Below are 23,484 nucleotides of genomic sequence, written 5' to 3'. Positions count from 1 at the left end.
CGCAATTATACAAACACCCAATCGTTGTGTGACACTAACATGTCATTTTTGCCTCAATAAAAAAATAAATTTAAATTTGTTCATAAAAAGCTTCTACCCACTCAGGTCTCCCTAGAGGACCATGGTCTTTAGGGGCAAGAGAAGGCATCCCAGAACCTACTCCGATGCTCTGCCCGCTGATGGCTCCTAAGGACCCAGAAAGGCACAAGGCTGGCCGGACACTTTCCGATCATTTTATTGTTCGACTGACAGGCATTTACAACGTTCCATTCATAGACCTAAAAACATAAAAATAGACCTTCTTTCAGCTTATAAAAGAAATATATAAGAACTTTGGACATGGACACGTCATGACCTATGTACACGCGACGCGGCGCCCCTGCGCACGCCCTCCCCGGCTCCCCGCGGACCCGCTGCCCGGCCCGAAGCGGCTACCAGCGGCCTGGGCTCCCGCCTCCGTCCCACACACCCACTGGAGACGCGTGGACAGTGCGGAGACACGAGGGGAGTAGCAATCATTCTACAGCGTTTTCAGAAAATCAGAAGATATAGCAAAAATTCAGGAGGGTCAAAAGTTTCCAAAGACCAAGCTGAAAGCCCTGGGGACCCGAGGCGGCCGGCGGGAGCAGAGCAAGCGGCACCGAGTGCGAGTGCGAGCTCTCTGCGTCTGCAAATAGAGTCACGCGGTCTGTACAAAAGATACCCCAGAGCTACTGTAAAAGGCAGCCTGTAAAGTACCTACTGATGTGTCCAACACCAAATAGATATTTTCCCCAAAAAAGGAAGTTTTTATATTATTTAAACCCTTCTTAGGAAGTGGACATTGTGAAATGGGGGTGGGGGGGGAAAGCTATAAATCTTTTCTTTAAAAAAAAAAAAAATGGAAAGTGCTTTAACTTGGTTTTGTTCTCCCTACTTGAAAATCGGTCCAGAGGGTTGATTTTTAGCGTGTTTACCCTGTTTCGTTGGCATGAAGAAAGCGTTACACAGACATGTTTTCTTAAGAGGTTTGGACTGAAGGTCAGGGAAGGGCGGGCAATCTACGGATGAAGATGTAAATTTGACGGACAACCCATGATCGCCATGGCAACCCCCAGGTGTCTCCCCTCCCGCTCCCCCTGAGGCAGACGCACAGGCTGCCCCGTGGGGTGTCCTGTGTAACTCAACCAAGCACCCCTCTCACACAGGGGCTCCGGCAAACAAGCAAAGAAACAAACTCTCCTGGGCTGAGCATCTCGTCGGCCTTTCATATATAAATATAGAACCACGCCCGCTCTTTCTCTCTGTAAAAGGTAAAATCCTCACTTCCACGCAGCGTTACGCTAACACTGTAAAACTCCTGTTTGTGCCCCTGCCTCTCAGGCAAAATACAAAAAAATAGCATCTTTATTTCTTCAAGTGATACATTTGGCTCTCTTTTCACAGAGTTTGGCATCTTTGTAATTAATTCTATGCAAAACTAGAACTGCCCAACACTGGCTCGGCTGAGACCAGCCACAGACCCACAAAGAAGAGAAAACATGGCTCATCAAGACACACCCCAGGGACACACACATCCTCGGACGTCGGGGGGAAGTGGGGCGCTGCCTGGGACACACACATCCTCGGACGTGGGGGCGGGGGCGAGGGCGGGGCGCCAGGCGTGGCTGCGCATCGGTGCGTCGTGCTCCGTGTTCGCCCAGGAGGCGGCGCTGTGTCCGGCCTCGGATTCCGTGATGTGTGCACTTTTCCTGCCACCCCTTCGGCTCATCTGCACACACGGAGCCCCTGGCGTCTGACTTCCGTGCAGCGGAGTCTTCCATTTTATTCTTCCGACCCCGATGCACCGGGTCGGTCAAAGCCCCGGCGTGTTCGGGAGGGAGGGGAGGCGCTGAGCGATGCCATCTGGTGTCGGGGTGTCCCTGGGGCCGCGCGGCTCCATCGCACAGTCAGCCGCCAGCGCCGTGTGCGCAGAGCGCGCCCGGGGGACACCCCGTCCTGGGGGCGGGCGGGGCCAGGGATCTACACGCGCCCGGAGCCGGGTCAGATCTCCGTGTTCAGGGTCCTGGAAGCGGCCAGGTCCTCCCGCCGGACCCAGACGACCTCCTGGCCCGCGGGCTCGGGGCCTCCGCCGGGCCCGCCCAGCGCCGCCTGCTTCCTGAGCTGCGCCATGCGCGACGCGTGGCCGTCCGGGCCCCCGCGGCCTCGGTCCCGCGGCCCCAGGGAGGCCGCCTGCAGCCGCCCCGCCAGGTCCGCCGGGTCCGCCGGGTCCGCGTCCTCGGCGCCGCGCACGACCTCGGCCTCGCAGAACGCGTCATCGTCGCTGAGGATGTCCGTCTCCTTGAGGTCGTCCTGCTGCTCGTACCGCGCCAGGTCGAACTGCTCCTCCACCCACCGGTCCGTGTCCCCCGCGCCGGGCGGCTCCCGCTCGGGGCTGCAGGCGGACACGGCGTCCGCGTCCACGGTGAACCTGTTCCGGGCCAGGCGCCGCCTCCTTCGGCCCAGGGACTTGCTGGGCGCGGACACTGCGCACACACAGACACAAAGACACAGAGACCGCTCACTGCGCGGACGCCGGGCGCACAGACACGCGGACGCCGGCGCCTCGCGGTCCCGGGGTCCTTGCCTCACAGGCCAGGCTGGGAGGGCGTCACAGCCACCGGCTGGAGGGCGGGGCCACAGCGGGACACGAGGTACGGTATGGGGAGCCGGGTCACCCCTCTCCCTGTGCACCTTGCAGGCACCTCTGACCTCGGAGGAGTCCGCGCTCGGCCCTGACCACGGCCCCAGGCACCGGCTCGGAGGGTGCGGGGCTGGTCCCGCCACCTGTCTTCCTGGGGGACTCAACACCGTCCAGGGGCCCGCAGTTGGACGGAGGGCGCGCCCCCCTCTCAGAGCCAGCGGGAAGGGGACCGCCCACCTCTGAGGACCGTGTGCCCCGCGAGGCTAAGGAAACGCACCCTCGGCCCCTCCTGACAACGTCCTGGGTCAGCGACTCCCGTTTGCGAAGCAGTTACAACGCCAGGGCCCGAGGGAGGCGACCAGAAACAGGCCACTCGGGGGCGATGGGCAGAGCGCTATGTAGGTGACAGGACAAAGCTCAGACCCTCCTGCCGCCCCGTCCTCCTCCAGGAATCAAAACCAACAGAAGACGCCCCCCGATCAATCAGGCCAACGCACCCCACCTCACACACACACAGACAGACACACATGCACATGCACACACGCAAACACAGGAGACACGGACATGGGGACGCTGCTGCCCCCTCCTGGCGAGATGTGGCTGCTGCGCCAGCAACGCCCAGGTGAGGGCCGCGTTTCCGGCATCCTTCCCACGTGGTCCAACAAGGAGGGGAATGGAAACCATTTCCAGGGAAAATGGAAAAAAGAAAGAACACCTCCTGCTACTCCCCCGGGGGGCCACAACAATCCTGCTCCGTTTGCCCACAGCGACCGAGTGCGGCCCGGCCCTCTCCACTGGGAAGGACCACATGCAAAACTGGGCTCCTGGAGACGCTGTCGGTGGGCGGGGTGCTGGGGCGTAGGGGTACAGGGGGCCCATGCCTGCATTTTAGAAATGTGTCAAAAACACGACGAGCTGATGGATGACAGACGGATAGATACGTGATCGTGAAAATATGGAAAAATACGAGCCGCGGAGGGGAGCATGAATGGGCACCGTTCTCCCCGCTGTCCTGTGCCTGGGGGCGCGTGAGGGCGCGCGGGAAAGAACAGAAATGTCTAACTGGGTTACTGGCTGGCACCCGGGACTTCAGACGACACAGCGCTGTGATCCCTGAGGCAGGCGGATGGCTCGCAGTCCAATTCAGACGGGGACGGAGGTGGGGAGACAAGCTCCCTGGGCTCTCGGAGCAACGCCTAACAGAGCGTGAGTCCCGCTCCTTAATTAGGACACGTGACCACCCAGCTGGCCCACGGGCTGGGGAGGCCCAGGGGGCTGGGGAGGGGCTCTGGCTGGGTATTTCCTGTGTCCGCGGTTAATTCTGGCCACCGGTGCTGTGCTGACCGCTCAAGCGCCTTTTCTACGTCTAAGGTGAGCATCCTGACAACAGCAAGGAGCTTCGAGCAACAGGTCTCCTGGGGTGAGGAGCAGGTAGGGCGTGGGCTGGCTGTTTTCTTTCCAAAGGGGTCTCACAGGAGCACTCCGCGTGTCCTAGACTCACAGTGTTTACCTTCCAAGGAAACTGAGGCTCCGGGGGCCATGACGGCGGGGTTTCCTGGGCCGGGACGCAGGTTCCTGTCCTAACCACACATTCCCTGGCAAGGCTGGGGGCAGGGAGACAATTCCAAGGAAAAGCTCTCCCTGGCGGGCCGGCGAGGCTTAACACGGGGACCCGTGGGAAGCTGTGGGCATGGGGTGCGCACGACGCCGAGGGCCATGGGGGCGCTGCCTGGTCCGCACCACAATGGGTGAGACAGACTGAGGGTAACTGCCCTGGCAGCCGCTAAGTGAAGGGGTTTGGAGGTGAGGTCTGCGTGCAGCCCCGCAGGCTGTGTCGTGAGCACCTCGCCACTCACAGTTCCGGGGCCACTTCACCCCACGGGGACAGGCAGGTGAGCGGGACAGAGGTGACACCTTCCAGACACACAGAGGAAGCCTGTTACTGGACACCTCCCTGCAAAATCCTGGCTGCCTCTTAGGAAAGGGGTGATCCCCTGGGAACACCCGATGGCACCAACACCTGTGTCAGGGAAACACCTTCCCACCCAGAGGCTCTCCGCCTGCCACTCACGGGGGCCTATCGCCCGCAGCACTCACTCCAGCCCTAGAGGAACCTGTGCTCCAGACCCTTTAAACCCTATGGCCCTCTTTCCAGCAGCAGCCGAGGGCGGCCCCACACGGACACCGAGCTACAGACACAGCTGCCGGCACAGGCGGGGGCGCAAGCCTGGCAGGTCATCGGCTCTGCACGTGGCCACCTCCCTGGGAACGGGCAGCACTGCACGCGGGTCACCAGCTGCCACGTTCTCAGGTCGGCGAGCCGTGCTGAGCCGCGACACTCCCGCTGACAGAGCTGGCGGCCATGCAAAGCAGGGACCCCATCCCGCCGGCCGGCTGGGCCTCCACGGGAGAGGCACTCGGCTCCACCTGCGGGTGACAGGCTGGGCGGCCAGGGGGAGGGACGGAGGGGAGCCCGAGGGGGCTCAAGGGGCACGCACAGCGCTGTCCCCAGGGAGCCTGGGCGAGGCGGGGACCTCACAACGGGAACCGCGGTGTCAGCCCCACGGCCAGGGCTACGTCTCGCCGACGAGGACGGCAGCTCCCTCGGCTCTACAGTGGCGCGGGGGTGACGGGGTCCCGGCGGCCGGCATGCCCACAGTACCTGCCCTGCTCATGGCTGGCCGGGCCCCCTTCAGCGCGCACAGGCGTTTTCCTCCGAAGGGGACGTACTGCTGGGACGAGGGCAGGCTCTCGGCCTTGAGGAGCTGCCGCCGGTGCTTGTCACGGAGGACCGAGTGCACGGCCTTCAGGAAATCCTTGCGGCTCTTGGGGGAGCTGTGGAGGTCACAGGTGTTAGGGAGACTGTCCCCGCACAGGGACTGCGAACGTCATCAGGAGCCGCCAAGCAAACCCTGAGGACCAGGGTTAGAGAGAGGTCTGCTCCAGTCTCCAAGTCCCACCCAGCTGTTTGCATGGCTGGGGCTCACCGCCCCGCATCTGAACAGCACAGCCACACCCCACCCGCCCCTGATCTGCACAGCCACACCCACATCCCGTCCCCCCTGTGCAGCACAGCCACACCCCACTCTGCCCCCTGATCTGCACAGCCACACCCACATCCCGCCCCCCCCTGTGCAGCACAGCCACACCCCATTCTGCCCCCTCATCTGCACAGCCACACCCACATCCCGCCCCCCCTGTGCAGCACAGCCACACCCCACTCTGCCCCCTGATCTGCACAGCCACACCCCACCCTGGCCCCTGATCTGCATAACCACACCCATGCCCCGCCCCTGATCTGCACAGCCACACCCACATCCCGCCCCCCTGTGCAGCACAGCCATACCCCACCCGCCCGATCTGCATAGCCACACCCGTGCCCCGCCCCCTGTGCAGCACAGCCACGCCCAACTCTGCCCTCTGATCTGCAGTCACACCCACATCCCGCCCCCTAAACAGTAAACAAACTCCGCCCTCTGATCTGCATAGCCACGCCCATGCCACGCCCCCGAGCAGTGATGCCAAGCCCACACCCGCCCTCCGCGCACAGGGCTCACCCGCAGCACAGGTGGAACACCCGCTCCGGCCTCCCTTCTGACTCGGACTTGACGTGGACGATCTCGCACGCGGTACTGGCGTCGGCATCTGGAGGGTAAAGGCGCGGGTGAGGGTGCGTCTAGGGCTGGTTGGCGTCTTTGTGAACGTTTCCCAGCTCGGCGAGCGACGGCACAGAGCAGAGCCGCGGAGACACAGGGCTCCCCTCCGACCGCGCCCAGAGACGGTGCTCAGGTCAGGAGGGCTGAGACAGGGGGGCCTGGAGAACTGCCGGCCGCAAACCCCCTAGATGGTCGGGAAGGGCAGGCGGCCCATCTCCCTGGCTGAGAACTGGCCCTCCAGCTGCAGGCAGGTCGGGCTGAACCGTTTCATTTAAGTGACTGGTTGTCGGGCATCAGCTGGACAGACCAAGCCTGGATCCCATGAGGATCTCACAGGCCTCGCTCTGTGGGGCTGGGCTGGGGTGCTGGGGGGGCGGGGGCCAGGTTCCCGCTCCCGAGCAGGCCGAGTGCCGGGGACAGGCAGCCAGCGGGTCCTGGGGATGCGTGAGGCTCCTTTTCTCAGGCCCACAGGGTGCCCACTCCTCTTGAGGCACACGGTGTGCCGAGAAGGTGGGGCAGCTGTATCTTCAGGTGATTTCTCGGCCTGTAACACCACATCACTTTGTTTATTATGGTATAAGCCTGCAATGCTGCATCTCTTGGCGTCCCCGATAGAGTGTCTGTGGGGGAACAACTCATGACAAACGCCGAGCCTGAGCCCGGGAGGGGTCCTCCTCGAGCCGTGGCTCAGAACCAGGTCCCAAACCCTCTCCGGCGGAGTCTTCAGCCCCAACCCGGACGCATTCGCAGGGCGTCTCACGGGCTCTCCCCAGCTAGACAAAGCCCAGGCTTCCACGTTCTCATGCTCACACCCACTGGCCTGTGTTTCACAGCGCGGGGCATGTGGCTGGTCTCCATAGCTCCGTTCAATAAAAACAGCTGTGCCCGGCTGGCATGGCTCAGCGGCTGAGAGAAACCCTTGCACCAGAGTCCTGGGTTCGATCCCAGTCGGGGACGTGCAGGAGGCAGCCAACGGATGTTTCTCTCTCTCCCTCTGCCTTCCCCTCTCCGAAATCAATTAAAACATTAAAAAAAGAAAAAAGCTTTTATCTTGATGGTTTCAAACTTGATGGAATGAGAAAAAGGGTGAGAATGGAATGTCCAATCACAAGAACGGCTTTGTCCTCCAAAGGGCGGCTGGGTGCACCTAGTTCTCATGACAGCAGAACCCCTGGCCGAGACCTGCCGTTGGCCACAACCACAGGCCTCCCCCTCACCCGGCACAAGGAAACCCACAGCCGGTAATCCGCAACCTAGACCGACACGTCAGGCAGCGCCAGGATGGGGGCCCAGAGCGGAAACATTATTACAGCTGCCTGCAGACCTACTGCGCACAGGCTCCCGCAGATTCACGCATCAATCAGTTCAACAATCAAACAGTACAAAGGCATGAGGGAAACCTGTGAGCCGGACGCTCTAGAGAACCTTCTAAGGCAAACCACCCTCCCCAACGCCTGTGCCCAACCTGGCATTGAGAGTGAGTGTTCCCGCGGCCTGCGCTCAGCTCCCGGGAAGGAAGCTGCCTCCAGCCAGTTTGGGGGTCACTGAGGTTTACCAACTATTGGACGAGGGGGTGGTTTGAGGATCGGAGCAACTTTACGGCTAATGGACGTGACAACAGGTACAAACAGGGAGAGGGCGAGGGCCACCCATCGGACGCTGAGAACTCCGGGCTCACGTCGGACGCATGACACAGAAACCCTGGTCCCCGTGCCCCTGCCAAGGACACTCCCCAGCCTCTTTACCATCAGGGTAACCTGAGAGCTTCCGCCGACCCCCAAGGTGCTCCTTTGAGGATGTGCCCAGGGTGGAGCCCAGGCAGAGCCCACACCCGCTGCCAGCACCTCGCAGGCGCGGAAGGCACTGCCTAAGTGAGTGTATTCGCTGCTCCCCACACCCCACCTCCCTGCTGCCTGGATCGCAGAGAAAGAACTGACTCCAAAGCCTCCACGCTGACACAAAGGGGAAGTGTGTGAGTGTGTGTGTGAGTGTGTGTGTGTGTGCGTGTGTGTGTGAATGTGTGTGTGAGTGTGTGTGACTGTGTGTGCACGTGTGTGTGCGTGTGTGAACGTGTGTGACTGTGTGTGTGTGTGACTGTGGGAGTGTGTGAGTGTGTGTGACTGAGTGTGTGTGCGCGTGTGTGAACGTGACTGTGAGTGTGTGTGTGTGTGTGACTGAGTGCGCGTGAGTGTGTGTGCGTGTGTGAATGTGTGTGTGTGTGAATGTGTCTATGTGAGATTGTGTGTGACTGAGTGTGTGTGCGCGTGTGTGTGCGCGTGTGTGAACGTGTGTGAGTGTGTGTGTGACTGTGTGTGTGTGTGACTGAGTGTGTGTGAGTGTGAGAGTGTGTGAGTGTGTGTAGGGGGGAAATATATTCCAGGGTCTCTTTTTCTATTTTTATTTTCTCTCTTCCCACCCCCCCCCATGGCCTTGCTGTGCTTTGGGAGTCTTTGGGGGTCTCTCATTAAAAGGCACGTGAGTTACTCCGTGGACTGTGCTCCTGGGCTCAGTGCTACTCAGGTGAGTCCCTGTGGCACGAATACAAGCCACAGGCGGCAGGACCCCTGGGCCCGCACTGAAGGCACCGCTCCCGTTCACTGGGTTCCCTCACTCGCTCGCGGTGAGTAAACAGCGGGAAATCGGAGGCCGTGGAGAGAGAGGGGCACGCAGCACCTGGGCCCCGCCCGCCCACGGTAGCTACCTGCACTGGCCAGGGCGCGGACCTGCAGCGCCTCCGTGGGGATCATGTGCCGAAACCGGAAGGGGTCCCACTCCTCGTAGATGGAGAGCCTGTGGGATCCGACCTGCAGGAGGGAGGGGCAGTGCGTGAGGACCGGCTCCAGCCTGGACCGGACCCCCTCTCCAGAACCCGACCCCCTGGGACCCACCGCAGAGAGCGAGGGGCACAAACAACTCTGCCAGCCAAGCCCGGGTCCCGGGGCCCAGCACAGAGGAGGAAGGGGCCCAACAGGAACAGAGGGACAGGGGGACAGGGAGGGGGACAGTGTGGGAGACTCGGACCACGGCAGGCGGGCACTGCCCTGAGTCCTTAGCAACATTAAACAAAAACAAAGAGGGAAAAGCAGCAAGTCCTAGGAGGCTCCCGCCTGGCGAAGGCAGAACCTCTCTCGCCCGGAGAAGCCCACAGCCGTGGGGAGCAGGCGTCTCTTACGAGTTTCCTCTTCTGCTTGGAGCCGTCTTTGTACACGAGGACCACGGCCGTTTTGAAGACTGGAAAGAAGATGAAAGAGGGCGGTTACGGCGGGCGGCGTGGGTTTCCTGTCGGCTTCCTACTCGTGGTGACGAACACGACGGTTAGGAGGACGGCGAGACCCCAAGGCCCCCACCTTCCCTCCTCCTCACATCCCAGACACTCAAACACCTGCCGAGACAAAGCCTCCGGAGCCCAAACGGATGGAAAGGCCCACCCCACCCGACAGGAAGCTCCTGGGGAAACAGGGTATTTAACCGGGGCATCATTTCTAACCGACAGCTGAGGCCATATTTAACAACAATGGAGTGGGTGGGCGGCTGGGGGAGGATATGAACACCTTTAATGATAATGATGATAATAATGATGATGATGATGATGATGATGATGATGCAGCCGCTAAGGAGACTCACACTTATGCCCATCAGGCTGATACGTCAGGCTTATCGGCGTGGACATTAGCAGAGGAAGCGGAGTGCAATCCCACGTCCCCCCAGCGCCGGCCTCAGGGCAGGGGGTCGGGTGTCCCACGCTCCCCACGGGGTGGAGGGCGGGGGAGCCAGGCACCGTCACCCATCACGTCCCTCCAGCCACGCCCGCCCGTCCCCACTCAGTGACCACGACTCCGCCCATCGCTCTTCACCCTCCAGCCCGAGGCATCGCGGGGGCCGGCCCAGCAGCTGGGGGACAGTCTGGCGCACACAGAACCTCGGCGGGAGCGGCGTCCGGAGTCTCAGGCCTGGCCCCCGAGCCAGAGCACCTGGCTCATCTCCTCTCCCCGTCACAGGGGCCAGTGTCCATCCAAATCTCCACGGCAGGAAAACACGCCTTAAAGCGCAAAGAAACTGCCCCCAGCCCCAGCCTGGGCTGCCCCCACCCTTCCCACCTCACAGCACCGGCTCCTCCAGGGTCCCAGACGGCAGAGGGTGGCTCCCTCCCTGCGGCTCCCTCCCTGCAGCTCCCTCCCCAGGCGGCCATGCAGCTCGGCAGGACTGAGTGCGGCCCTGCTGCCCAACCTTCCCACCGGCCTTCCCACGGGCCCTGCTGCCCAACCTTCCCACCGGCCTTCCCACGGGCCCTGATGTCTGACCTTCCCGCCGGCCGTGGTCTCACAGACCCATCACGTGACTGCGGCCACACCGCGGAGGCACACTGCCATGGCTCTAAGGCTGCTGGCCTGCCTCAGTTTACCTCAGCCGTGCGGGCTCACAGGGTTGGGCCAGGGTGCCCCCCTCCTGGGCTGCGAACACCTCCTTCCGCCTCCTCTGACTCCCACCCTGACACTCAGGCTGCTCTCACTCCCTGGACTGCTCCAAAGGCACGTCTGACACCCTCAGGGCAGAAGCCTAAACAAAGTACTTCCTGCCCGGCCGGGTGGCTCAGTGGTTGAGCATCAGCCTATGAACCGGGAGACCACGGTTCAATTCCCAGTCGGGGCACATGCCCAGGATGGGGGCTCAATCCCCAGTGTGGGGTGTGCAGGAGGCAGCCGATCCATGATTCTCTTTCATCATCGATGCTTCTCTCTTTCCCTCTCCCTTCCTCTCTGAAATCAATGAAAATATATTTTTAAACAGCAGCCCTGGCCGGCGTGGCTCACTGGATGGAGCGTCGGCCTGCGGACTGAAGGGACCCAGGTTCGATTCCAGTCAAGGGCACATGCCCAGGTTGCGGGCTCGATCCCCAGTAGGGGTCGTGCATTCTTTCTCATCATTGATGTTTCTCTCTCCCTCTCCCTCTCCCTTCCTCTCTGAAATCAATAAAAAAATATTTTTAAAAAACAAACTGCTTCTCTTCCTGCACAGGGGCCGGCCATCAGCGTCGGGCACGGCCGCTCTGGGAGCGAGATGCAGGTGCGGGGGCGGAGCCATGTCCGTGCCAGGAGACAGCCCACCACTTCCTGAGAGGAGGGGCTCAGGCCAACACCAGACACTGTGCGGGGCCACCTCCCGCCCCGGGAGCCGCTCTGCCCGCAGCGGACGCTTCCTGAGCCCCGGTGGGCCTGCCTCACTCCCAGGATGACGGCCAAAATGCCCAACGTGAGTGCTCCCTTCACGGTCTGGGACCCCCACACCAGCTCCCAAGGGGTGCGCCTGCGGGACTCGGAGTCCTGAGCTGACCCTTCAGCTCCTCGCAGCTCTGTGAGGCCCGACAGCGGCCGCTCGTGTGCGCCACGGGGCCTGGGTACTGGGGCCGCGGAGTCTGTGACATGGGGGTGGCCTGTGCTCAAAACTGTAACTGACTTTATTGTCATCGACGGCGCCTTGGAAAGGGACGGTCCTATTTTGAAATTTAAGCCAGACCCCACCCCCAGCCCCCTCCCCCACACTCACCGAAGGCGGCCAGCCCCCCCCCCACACACACACACACACACTCACCAAAGGCGGCCAGCTCCCCCCACACACACACACACACACTCACACACACACACACACTCACCGAAGGCGGCCAGCCCGCCCCCCCCCCCCACACACACACAGTCACACACACACACACACACACACACACACACACACTCACCGAAGGCGGCCAGCCTCCTCCCCCCCCACACACACACACTCACACACACACACTCACCGAAGGCGGCCAGCCTCCTCCCCCCCCACACACACACACTCACACACACACACTCACCGAAGGCGGCCACCCCCCCCCCCCCTCGCACACACACACACACTCACCGAAGGCGGCCAGCCTCCTCCCCCCCCACACACACACACTCACCGAAGGCGGCCACCCCCCCCCCCCCTCGCACACACACACACACTCACCGAAGGCGGCCAGCTCGGGCTCCTTCTTCCACTTGCCCAGCGAGGCGGGCGGGTTGGGCCAGGTCACCGTCGTGTGCAGCAGCAGGTCCCCCATGCTCAGGTCGGCCACCTGTGGACCAGACATGTCAGCTAGCCGGGCGGAGCCACAGACGCGTGACTGCCACGCCTACTTCACGGGAGCACTGTCTCCAACACGCGTGCTCGTTTCCCCTCTCCCCGTGTGTCCCCCAGAGCTTCAACAATACAGCGGCAAAAAGGTGCCCACCGGCCCTAAGATTCCCCAGCAGCAGACCTGCAAGAGGGCCCCGCAGCACGGAGACCAGCCCGGCCCGTGCGGCTCAGTGGTTGTGTCGACCGTGAACCCAGGAGCCGCACGGGGATTCTAAGTCCCCTCAGAGCACAGCGGCCGGCCCTCCTCCCCGAGGCTTTACAGGAAAACGAGGAACCCGCCTCCTCTCCATCCGGGGAGATCAGCGTCGGCTGCTCTATGGAGCCCAGCCCTCCCCCTCCCCTCGCCTGTTCCCACCCGCTCGCCCCGGGGGTGTCTTTCCTCTTCGCCTGGGGGGGAGGGGGCTGAGCGTCGTCACGTTGGTCTGTGGCATCTTTCGCAGCCTCGTGGGCGGGCTCTGCGCTCCTGGCTCGAGGGAGACCCGCTCTGCACACACGTCGCTTTTCACACAACCTCGGCCCAGGAGGCTCCTTCGAACGGCACCGCGTCCCCTGGCTCCTCGCCGGGACGATTTCCCACCCGATCGTCCGAATTCCACCCGAGCCCTGCTTCCCTGTGACCTCCGACCCCCGAATCATATTCATCTTTTCCCAAATTCTCTGCAACCCACTATCCACTGCCTTCTAGTCTTCGGTATGAATAGCCCTTTGCTCTCAGGATTGTTAAAATCCAAAATTAACCTGGCATATCATGAAAAATGTAACAAAATGTAATAAAAAAATCTTTTTTCCCATAACCCAATAAATGAAATAATCAGCAATGCAGAGCAGGGAAGAGTCGCAGGATCGAAAACGTCTGCAGAAGTAGTCACAGCACGAAATAAACGAGGCCAAGAAAACCCCCCAACGACAGGACTTCAGGGAATCACGGCTCATCCACACGGAAATGCTACACAATAACAAACAATTCTTGAGAATCATTTAGAAGAACATGAACATTTTGTTCAACACAAAGTATCACCATTCAAGACCCTTTCAGAATATAATTATTCAAGGAACACGTTTATAGGTTTTCATCAAAATAAACACCGAACGTTGTGAACGTGTGCTGTTCTTCTCCGGCCTTTTTCTTTAACGAGCGGGTGTCTTTCTCGTTACAGAAGTTTTACAAGGACATGAGGACGAAGCCCAGAGCAGCGAACCCCTCTCTCCTCTGCCCAGGGGTGAGAGGACCCGCCGAGCAGACGGAGGTGGAACCCACGCTCTCCTGCCAGCATCACGCGGAGAAGCTATGCGGTGTCTCCTGGAGAGGAGGGGCCGAAGCCAGCACACGCCGGGCCCAGACGTCCCCCCGCGGGGCCTGTACCTCCGCAGCGTGGGCGGGGCAGGGGCAGGAGAGGGTCCTGTCCAGGCTGCTGGTGGCCTCACTGACCCTCCCACGGGGAAAACCCGCGTGTCCCATCCACAAACCACCACCACACGCCTTCACTCCACATCTACACCACGCGTGTGACTTTCAATAAACTGTCACCCACCTGCCTCCCCCACATCCATGACTGTCACCCACCTGCCTCCCCACATCCATGACTCTCACCCACCTGCCTCCCCACATCCATGACTCTCACACACCTGCCTCCCCACATCCATGACTCTCACCCACCTGCCTCCCCACATCCATGACTCTCACCCACCTGCCTCCCCACATCCATGACTCTCACCCACCTGCCTCCCCACATCCATGACTCTCACCCACCTGCCTCCCCACATCCATGACTCTCACCCACCTGCCTCCCCACATCCATGACTCTCACCCACCTGCCTCCCCACATCCATGACTCTCACCCACCTGCCTCTCCGCCGCAGCACACAAGTAAATTCCATCATGTGTGTTCGCTTCTACACACACATGAAACATCCTGACTTTACCTCTTTCTGACACTGACCGGTCGTCCCACCCTCGCCTCCGGGGGACAATGACCCTGGAAACAGCCCTACCCCGCGCGGAGGAGGTTGCTCTGCGTGCAGACTAACAGGGCTCTGCCCCCTGCTCTCAGCCCCCAATCTCCCCCCCCCCCCAGTTCCCTCCCTCCCACCCCCACGAGGCAGCAAGCAAGCCCAGGAGGACTGACGCTGGGGTGACGGGGGAGGGGCACGGGCGCACAGTGGGACTGCCTGTCCCCTGCCTCCATCAGCTCTCAGCGCAGGCACAGCCCAGGGCTGCCCCCCAGCCCCTCCAGGAGGGTCTGTCCTGCCCCTTCCGCCCAGGCAGTGTGCAGGTTTGCAATCCCTTAAGCATGGTTTCAGGTCATCCTTCCACAGCTACTCGCTGAGCACCTGCTCGGAGCAGTCACGGTTCCAACCCCAGGAGGCAGCTGCCGCCCCCGGAGCTTTTAGAGCGAGCCAGGCCCACGGGCGGCAGTTACCCCCACACGCCACACCCCAGCCCGTGGGCCGCGGGAGTCCACACCGTCCTTTCCTCAGAAACCCTCGCTGAGGAAGAAGCCACACCGCAGCCGGGCCGCGGGCAGAATCCACCGCGACGCCAATCCCGCCCGTCCGGCTACTTCACAGCCAACAGCCCTGACGGGTGGGAGGCAGGTGGGGACAGGGGCCCCGGCGGGTCCTACCTCCTTCTTCTCGCCCGTCTGCTCGGCGATCAGCTGGTCAAACACGGCCCCGAACTCCTCGTGGATCTTCTGCATCTCGTTGATGTGACTGGCCACCTTGTTCATGGTCTTGATGGCCACTGGGGGCGACAGGGCGGCGATGAAGAGGCGGCACAGGGGCGCGGGCTGGGAGCGGGCGACGGCAGGGGTGGGAGGCGGGGGGCTTTGCTTGCAGATAGAGGGGGGTGGTGTGTGTGTGTGTGTGTGTGTGTGTGTGTGTGTAGGGTTTTGTGGGCAGGGCTCACATCGGCCTTGGAGGGGTAAAAGGGGGGATGGGAGCTATGGGTGGGGTCATGGGCGGGGTTGGTGGTCGTAGGCGGGGTCATCTGCCAAGGGCGGGTTTGTAGCTGTGGGCAGGGCTATAGGCCGTGGGCGGGGCTGTAGGCAGGGCACTGGCTGTGGGTAGTCCATGGCTTGTGAGTGGGGTCACCGACCATGGGCCGGGCTGTGGGCGGGGCTTATGACTATGGGCAGGGCTGTAAGCAGGGCACTGGCCGTGAGCGGTGTCACCAGCTGTGGGCAGGACACTGGCTGTGGACAGGGCTTCTAGCCATGGGCGGAGCCATGGGCAGAGCTGTAGGCAGGACACTGGCTGTGGGCGGGGCCATGGGCGGGGCTGTGGGTGGGACCAGCTGTGGGCAGGGCACTGGCTGTGGGCGGGGCCATGGGCGGGGCTGTGGGCAGGGCACTGGCCATGGGAGGGACTGTAGACAGGGCACTGGCTGTGGGCGGGACACTGGCTGTGGGCGGGGCTGTGAGCAGGGCACTGGCTGTGGGCGGGACACTGGCTGTGGGCGGGACTGTGGGTGGGACCAGCTGTGGGCAGGGCACTGGCCATGGGAGGAGCTGTAGACAGGGCACTGGCTGTGGGCGGGGCCATGGGCGGGGCTGTGGGCAGGGCACTGGCCATGGGAGGGACTGTAGACAGGGCACTGGCTGTGGGCGGGACACTGACTGTGGGAGGGACTGTAGACAGGGCACTGGCTGTGGGCGGGACACTGGCTGTGGGCGGGACACTGGCTGTGGGCGGGACTGTGGGTGGGACCAGCTGTGGGCAGGGCACTGGCCATGGGAGGAGCTGTAGACAGGGCACTGGCTGTGGGCGGGGCTGTGAGCAGGGCTTCCGACTGTGGGCGGGGCCATGGGCAGGGCACTGGCTATGCGTGGGCCCATGGGCAGGGCTTCTAGTTGTGGGTGGGGCTGTGGGCGGGGCTGTAGGCAGGGCACTGGCCGTGGGCGGGGCACTGGCTGTGGGCAGGGCTTCTGGCCGTGGGCCGCTCACCGTCCAGGTGGTAGTGCTCCTCGCTGTCCACGTGCGTCAGCGCGAAGAGCTCCCGCAGCAGCAGCGGGTACTTGAGGACCCGCTGGATGGGCTTGATGAGGTACGACTCGAGCGTGGCCGAGTGCTGCTGCCGGGGGTTCTGGGCGTCCAGGAAGGCCTTGAAGGCCGCGTCCGTCCTGGCTGCGAGGCACACAGCTCGTGGGGCCCGGACCTCCTCCCGTCCCTGCCTCCCTCCCCGGTGCCTTCCCGGGAGGAGGGCAGGAGCGGAGACAGCCAGCCCAGCCCGGCGCGATGGCTCATGTGGGGCAGACCCCGGGGTGTGAGTGAGCCAGGGGAACCAGGGGGTAAACCCTGTGCACTGGGACTCCGGGCTGCTCTCCTCCCTCCTGGTCCTCAGCCCCAACATACGCCCCGGCATTGAGCCGTCACCTGCGAGGAGGCAGGTCCTCGCCGTGTGAGCGCCCCACGGTCACTGCGTCCCCCAGCAGACGGTACTTAGTCCTCACGCTCTTCCCTCTACACCCCCCAACACACACACACACACACACACACACACACACACACACACACACGCGGCCGGTAGGAAAATGTAGGTCAAGCCTAATGGTTTCAGGGATCATTTGAAACATAACGATAATACCTTTCAGGTGCAAAAGAATATGACCGAATTAAGACAATCTACAGGGGCCGCATGGAATCTAACGGAATGTTTAAAAATAACACAGAACGCTAAGGGAGATACTGTTCACTGTGGGGCTCAGACCTCGGAAACTCTCACAGTGACACCTCACAACAGCCAGCGCTCAGGTGAAGTGTGAAAACTGACACACAGCCCGGCGGCGAGCTCAGTGGATGAGGGTCAACCTGTGAACCAGGAGCTCAGGGTTCGATTCCCGGTCAGGGCACAGGCCCGGCTTGCAGGCTCCATCCCCAGTGGAGGGCGTGCAGGAGGCAGCCGATCCATGATTCTCTCTCATCACTGAGGTTTCTATCTCTCTCCCTCTCCCTTCCTCTCTGACATCAATAAAAATATATTTTTTTAAAAAAAAAAAAAAGAAGGGATACACACACAGGACTGTTTGCCCGACACAGCACGCGTGGGGACGGACAGCCAGACGGGGTCCCAGCCTCCCTCTAAATTCCCGCTGCACCTGACTCTGCACAGACGCACTGCAGGCTCTGTCGGGTCCAGAGACCCCCTGGTCCAGCATGTCCCGTGACAGGTGTTAAAGGAAGTCAAAGCACAACGTGCATAAGCCTTTCCACACCAGCAGCTGTGCGTGTACAGCCACGTGAGGTGCAGGGTGAGGTGTGGGGTGGGATATGGGTGAGGTGTGGGGACGTGTGGGGGGAGGTGCGGGGGGAGGTGTGGGATGGGATATGGGTGAGGTGTGGGGACGTGTGGGGGGAGGTGTGGGGGAAGGTGTGAGGACAGCGGCTGATGTCCCGAGATCCCCTGAAATCCAACCTCCTGTCGGTTACAGTGTTGACCAAGGAAGCGCCTCCCTGACCCTTCTCTCTGTCACCAACCACCACAGGTGAAGGTGGCAGCAAACCGCCTTGTGGGGACCCTCAGATGCCCTGCCTCCCGGGCCGCTGGGGGTGGGGGGAGGGGCGCCTGCTGCTGTGAAAACCCCACTCCGTTCTGTGCAGGCAGCTGCAGCCGGAGCGGTTCCGGGAGTAACTGGGACCACGTGCCCGTGACGGACAGGCGTGAGCACAGCGCTTGGAGCAGAAGCAGGTGAGGGCAGGAGGAAGGCCACGGGAAGGCAGGTGCGATGGGGCGGGTGACAACGAAATCAACGGAGAACAGGAATAAAGTGGGGAATTTCTAAACCCTGTATTTCCTGCATAACTGCAAAGTGACCCCTCAATTCTGGACCAAAATAGCTCAGACAGAAGGTGCGTTATCAGGAAAGCGACACACGGCTAACCCAGCTACGCCCGCCTTTCCTTTCTGAGCCCTCATCTGCGGCTGTCGGACGTCGGCTGCCACATCAACAACCCTTCGCTCTCCATCCGAACACTCCCACCACGGCCCTGGCCCCGGACCCGCCCTCTCGGCCTTACCTTTCACCAGGACCTTGGGCACCTTCGTGTGGCTGGCGCAGAAGGCGCTGTACAGCTTGAAGCGGTCGGCGTAGTAGAGGAAGGAGCCCCCCAGCGAGAACAGCACTTTCTGGGTTTAAGGAGAAGAGGCCTGGCTAGTTCAGGTCGCGCTCACCTGGGAATACCCGCAGGCTGTCGGGCACCCTGCCGGCCTGACGTGCCCGCTCAGCAGCGGTCACCCCGTCCCAGCTCCTCCCTCCGCTGCTGGGGGCCTGGAACAGCCCCCGAAAGCACGTGAGCTCACAAACCTGGGTAACGGGTTTGGGGTTTGGCCTTTTCAGTAATTACAGTGCAGGGGCCAGTTTTCTAGACCAGTGTTACTTGTGTTTTTAAAATGCATTTTTATTTATTTCAGAGAGGAAGGAAGAGGGAGAGAGAGAAACATCAATAATGAGCAAGAGTCACCGATCGGCTGGCACCTGCACGCCCCACACTGGGGAGCGAGCCCACAACCCGGGCCTGTATCAAACCGCGACCTCCTGGTTCACAGGTCAACGGTCAAACCCTGAGCCACGCGGCCGGGCAGCCAGTGTTGAAAGGGTCTGTGTGGGTGTGGGGTGTGTGTGTGGGTGTGGGTGTGGGTGTGGGTGTGGGTGTGGGGTGTGGGGTGTGGATGGGAAACACGGTGCATCGGAAAAGGCAGACCTGAGCCCCTCACCAGCTCCTGGGGCAGGACTGTCGAGGCCGGGGCTTCTATCCGGGCCTGTGAAACAGGCCTCAGGAGAGAGCCCGGCAGAGCAAGCACGTCACACTCGGGCCTCGCCTGCGGCCCGCCAGCCGCGAGCTGGACGTGCTTGCTCTATAGTTTCGCGTGAGCTGGACTTGTTCGAGACAGACGCCCCTTACTCGGGCAATAAAAACAGGTGTGGATGTGAGTGAGGAACCGGTCCCAGCGTGTAGTTTGGCTAATGGACATGGCAGGGAATTGGGAAGGACGGGCTACTACAACAACCACGGTTGCTTAGGAACCCACACAACTGGCAGGCAGAGGCCAGCGTGGTCTCCTCTCTATTTCACTTTCGGCCTCCACCTCCCCGCCCCGCCTGCCCCGCCCGCCCCGCCCACCCTGGACTGAGGACTGACTGACCTTAAACTGATCGACTCTCTCGAGCTTTTCCAAATCCGGGACGAGTCTCACTCCATCTTCCAGAGTTTTAAGGAATTCTACTTGAAACTCCACCATTTCGGTTAAATTGCCGAAGAGCACGTCAAGCTGGAAAATGAAAAGGAGTTTAACCGACGTCATCTTTCTCGTTAGTGATCAGAAACGACTCGCTTCTGATCTCAGCATCTTCCTGCCGATCCTCCGGATGAAGATAACGGTCCCCCAGGGGCGGGAGCCCCTCCTCTCGGGCGCTGTGACTTGCCCTTTTGCTACAGTGAAAGGGACCTGACTGCTGCTCCCACCCTCGCCGCCCCCCCCCCCCCCCCCCCGCCCAGGTGACTGCGCAGGCACCTCGTCCTGGGTGAGAAAAGTCTCCTTCTGCAGTGGCTTCAGGTATCGCTCCATGAGACAGTTCAGGTCCTGAGGGCGGAAAGAACAGCTCGTGAACAGAGTTCAAACGTCTACAAAGAACCCAAAGGGGGAAACCCCGTGATGTTCCAGGGGCCGGCGGTCCGGTCTTTAGGCCACGAAGGTGCGTGTTAAAGGAGCGAGCGCGCTTTTCTGCAAACGCGTCCGGCTTTGCAGCCACGGGCTCAGGCGGCAGCTGTAACAGGAAAGGGGCAGGTGGCGCGGGGATGGACTGCGTTCCAATAAAACTTTATTTGTAGAAGCAGGCAGAGGGCCGGCCTCAGCCCGAGGGCCACAATCGGCTGACCCTTGATTTAAAGACTAAAATGGCCCCGGCCAGTTTGGCTCAGTGGATAGAGCATCAGCCTGCAGACCAAAGGGTCCCGGGTTTGATTTCAGTCCAGGGCATGCACCTTAGTTGCAGGCTCCTCCCTGGCCTGGGCCCTGGCTGGGGCACGTCCAGGAGGTAACCAATCGTTGTGCTTCTCTCACATAAATCGCGTGCGTCGCCGTAGGAACGGATCTCCCACGTAACCGAGGACCTGCTGTATAACTAAACTGTATGCAGGAATAAGTCATCATCACAGTCACAGGAACTGTTAGAAAAGCTGCCGCCACACGTGTGATGGAGAACTGACCGTCAGAACCAGTGACACCACAAAGGACACGGGCTGGTCCCTTTCTGCCGGGACTCGGGTTAGCTTTTGAAGATAAATTTTTCCAAAACTCAATTCCACCGTCGTATCAGCTCAGCAGCGTTCACAACTCAGACAGGTCAGAGGGGCCACACTTGTGCTCACCACCATCTCCTTTCTCAGTCAGTGGGCGGACAGGGAGGGACAAAGGTCGGGTTACAGCTGTGAGTACTCGAAGCACAGAGTTTATTCGTGTATTTTATTAACTAGAGGCACGGTGCACAACATTCATGCACGACGGGGGGGGGGGGGGGGAGCGGGTCCCTCAGCCCAGCCTGTGCCCTCTGGCAGTCCAGGACTCCCCGGGAGATGTCTGACTGCCAGCTTAGGCCTGCTGCAAGGCTTAGGCCCACTCCACATGGGAAGTGGGCCTAAGCCGGCAGTCGGACATCCCCCGAGGGGTCCTTAACGCTGCCACGGAGGCAGGAGAGGCTCCTGTCACCATTGCTGCGTTCACCAGCTGTGAGCCCGGCTTCTGGCTGAGCAGCGCTCCTCCTGTGGCAGTGGTCGGCAAACTGCAGCCCCTTGAGTGAGGCTCTTCCACAAAATACCACGTGTGGACACGCACGTACAGTGCGATTGAAACTTCATGGCCACACTCAAGGGGCCAAAGAGCCGCATGTGGCTCACGAGCTGCAGTTTGCCGGCCACTGCCCTATGGGAGTGCACTGACCACCAGGAGCAGCTCCTGCATTGAGCATCGTCCCCCTGGTGGTCAGCGAGCATCATAGCAACCGGTCGTTCCACTGTTTGGTCAATTTGCATGTTAGGGTTTTATTATATAGGAAGGATTGTGTAGTTTCCATAGGAACAGCTGTAAACCTACTGTGGCCCCGCCCTGACATCGCAGGGAATTGCTATAAGAACTGCTGTGCTCCCTTCAAACACAAAAGAAAATCTTAACATTTGGGATAAAGGCCACCATCTACGGGAGAGGAAGAGGTTGCCTTGGTTCTGTGACCTGGCTCTGCTGTTTGAGAAACGGTGGAAACAGAGGCGGGCAGGGGGCGGGCACAGACACTCACCTTCACGTAGGTGCGCTCCGTCTCCAGCAGCTCACAGATGACCTTGCGCAGCTTGTCGGCGTCCGTGAGCTGCCGCGTGGTGGCCGGCTGCGGCCCGCCAGGGTCCTGGGGGCACGGGCTCGGGGCACTGGGGTTCATCTCGCGCGGACTGCGGCAGGACACGGCCCCCTGTTCCGTGCTCTCCAGAGCACAGGTGGAAAGCAGGGCAGGTGAGGGCAGCGGCACTCCGGGGCAACCTGTCTGACCTCTGTCCCTCCCCGTGTCCCTCCCGCTCACGCACTGCCCCGTCTCCACCTCCTGTCGCCTGGGACGATCTGGTGGACATTTAGGGCGTCAGGGTTCTAAGATTCCAACCTCTCCAGTTGCATAAATAGTTTCCCAATCCTGGGCCCTGACACCCTGGGACCTGCAGATCTCCACTGGGTCAGGCTGGGTTCACAGGGGACTGTGAGCCTCCCGGTGCCCAGCGCTGCCCCAGATCATCCAATAGAACCTCTGGGGCGGGCCCCGCAAGCCGCACGTCTTAATGCTCTCGATGGCCCCGCTGGCCGGCGTGGCTCAGTGGTTGAGCATCATCCCATGCACCAAAGGTCCTGGGTTCGATTCCCAGTCAGGGCACATGCCCAGGTTTCAGGCTCAATCCCCAGTATGGGGCGTGCAGGAGGCAGCTGATCCATGATTCTCTCTCATCATTAACGTTTCTCTCCCCCCCGCCCCTCTGAAATCAAAAACATATTGTGGCCAGAGGACATCAAACTCCAGCTCCATTGGGCCCTCCCCACGGAGCCTGGCCAAGGCCGTGACCTCGGATGCAGAAGCCAGCACAGCCGTCCCGCTCAGCACGGAGGCCACCCCCACCCGGGAGCTGCCCTGGGAGGCTCTGCACGCACCCACCCCCCAGCCGACTTCCCGGGAGGGGACGAGGAGACGGGCACACAGTGGGGGCAAAGGTAGTGCAGGGCGGCGGAGGAGGAGCCGGCTCCCCCGGCGGGAGAGGGACCAGCGGTCAGTCCCCGGGAAATGGGCCTGTCGGACGGAGAGCAATCCCAGCGACACCGGGAGGAACTCACGCGGGAGGAAGTGGGGCGCACTGTCCCCGAGGCCGCGCTGTCCCCAGAGGAGAAGAAAGCACAAGGCCACTCCCGCCCCCATGAGCTCAGGTCTAAAACCGGCCCTTTGAGTCTCCCCAGGTGAGCACACCCCACAGCTCACAGGGGCGCCTGACCCAGAATCTCACAGCCTTTCGGGAGGCAAGCCAGCCTCGCGCCAGGACCCACCCGGTGCCCAGGGGCCTCCCAGCCTCGCGCCAGGACCCACCCGGTGAGAGGAAGCCCGAGGACCAGGCTCCTTGTCAATGAGACGCACCCCGACCGAGTTCCAGCCCCTAACAGCCCTGTGCAGAGGCTTTGTGGGCTCCGGTGGCTTCTGCCTTCCCGCTGACCCACGCGTTTCCCACGCGGAGTCAGCCTGTCCCACGGGCCCAGGGGGACGACACAGACACCCCCCCCCCTAACCCCCTTAAACCTCCCTGAGCCAGCGCTTCTCCATCCACCTCCTCCCCGTCCTCCTCCCCGATTAGGAAGAAATGGAGTGAGCAGCACCTGAGCCTCCTGCGGAGACGCCCGGACCCGACCGGGCCGCCACGGGGACTCACCCCGCCGCCCGCCGGGAGGAGGGAGACTGAACACAATGCCTCTCCCGCCTCAGGAAGGAAGCAGCTCCCTGC

General features: G+C 61.6%; 1 protein-coding gene across 8 annotated transcripts in view; it reads right to left on the bottom strand.

The window, feature by feature from the left end:
* Positions 1–219: 219 nt before the first annotated feature.
* Positions 220–23,484, bottom strand: part of TIAM1 (TIAM Rac1 associated GEF 1) — a 180,358-nt gene continuing 157,093 nt past the window's right edge. For all 8 annotated transcript variants that reach the window (XM_036350041.1, XM_036350045.1, XM_036350043.1 and 5 more), the window contains 12 exons: positions 21,759–21,938; positions 19,982–20,050; positions 19,613–19,738; positions 18,487–18,595; positions 16,417–16,596; positions 15,096–15,214; positions 12,301–12,409; positions 9,491–9,549; positions 9,020–9,122; positions 6,220–6,307; positions 5,325–5,497; positions 220–2,504 (listed from right to left, as the gene is read on the bottom strand). In XM_036350041.1, coding sequence (XP_036205934.1) covers positions 2,023–2,504; positions 5,325–5,497; positions 6,220–6,307; positions 9,020–9,122; positions 9,491–9,549; positions 12,301–12,409; positions 15,096–15,214; positions 16,417–16,596; positions 18,487–18,595; positions 19,613–19,738; positions 19,982–20,050; positions 21,759–21,938 — 1,797 coding nt within the window. In that variant the 3' untranslated portion in view covers positions 220–2,022. The remainder of the gene's footprint in view (positions 2,505–5,324; positions 5,498–6,219; positions 6,308–9,019; positions 9,123–9,490; positions 9,550–12,300; positions 12,410–15,095; positions 15,215–16,416; positions 16,597–18,486; positions 18,596–19,612; positions 19,739–19,981; positions 20,051–21,758; positions 21,939–23,484) is intronic.

This window comes from Myotis myotis, unplaced genomic scaffold, assembly GCF_014108235.1.
Source record: "Myotis myotis isolate mMyoMyo1 unplaced genomic scaffold, mMyoMyo1.p scaffold_m19_p_2, whole genome shotgun sequence".
NCBI lineage: Eukaryota > Metazoa > Chordata > Mammalia > Chiroptera > Vespertilionidae > Myotis > Myotis myotis.
The sequence above is the reverse complement of the archived record's forward strand: the minus strand, read 5'-3'. Positions and strand labels throughout refer to the sequence as shown.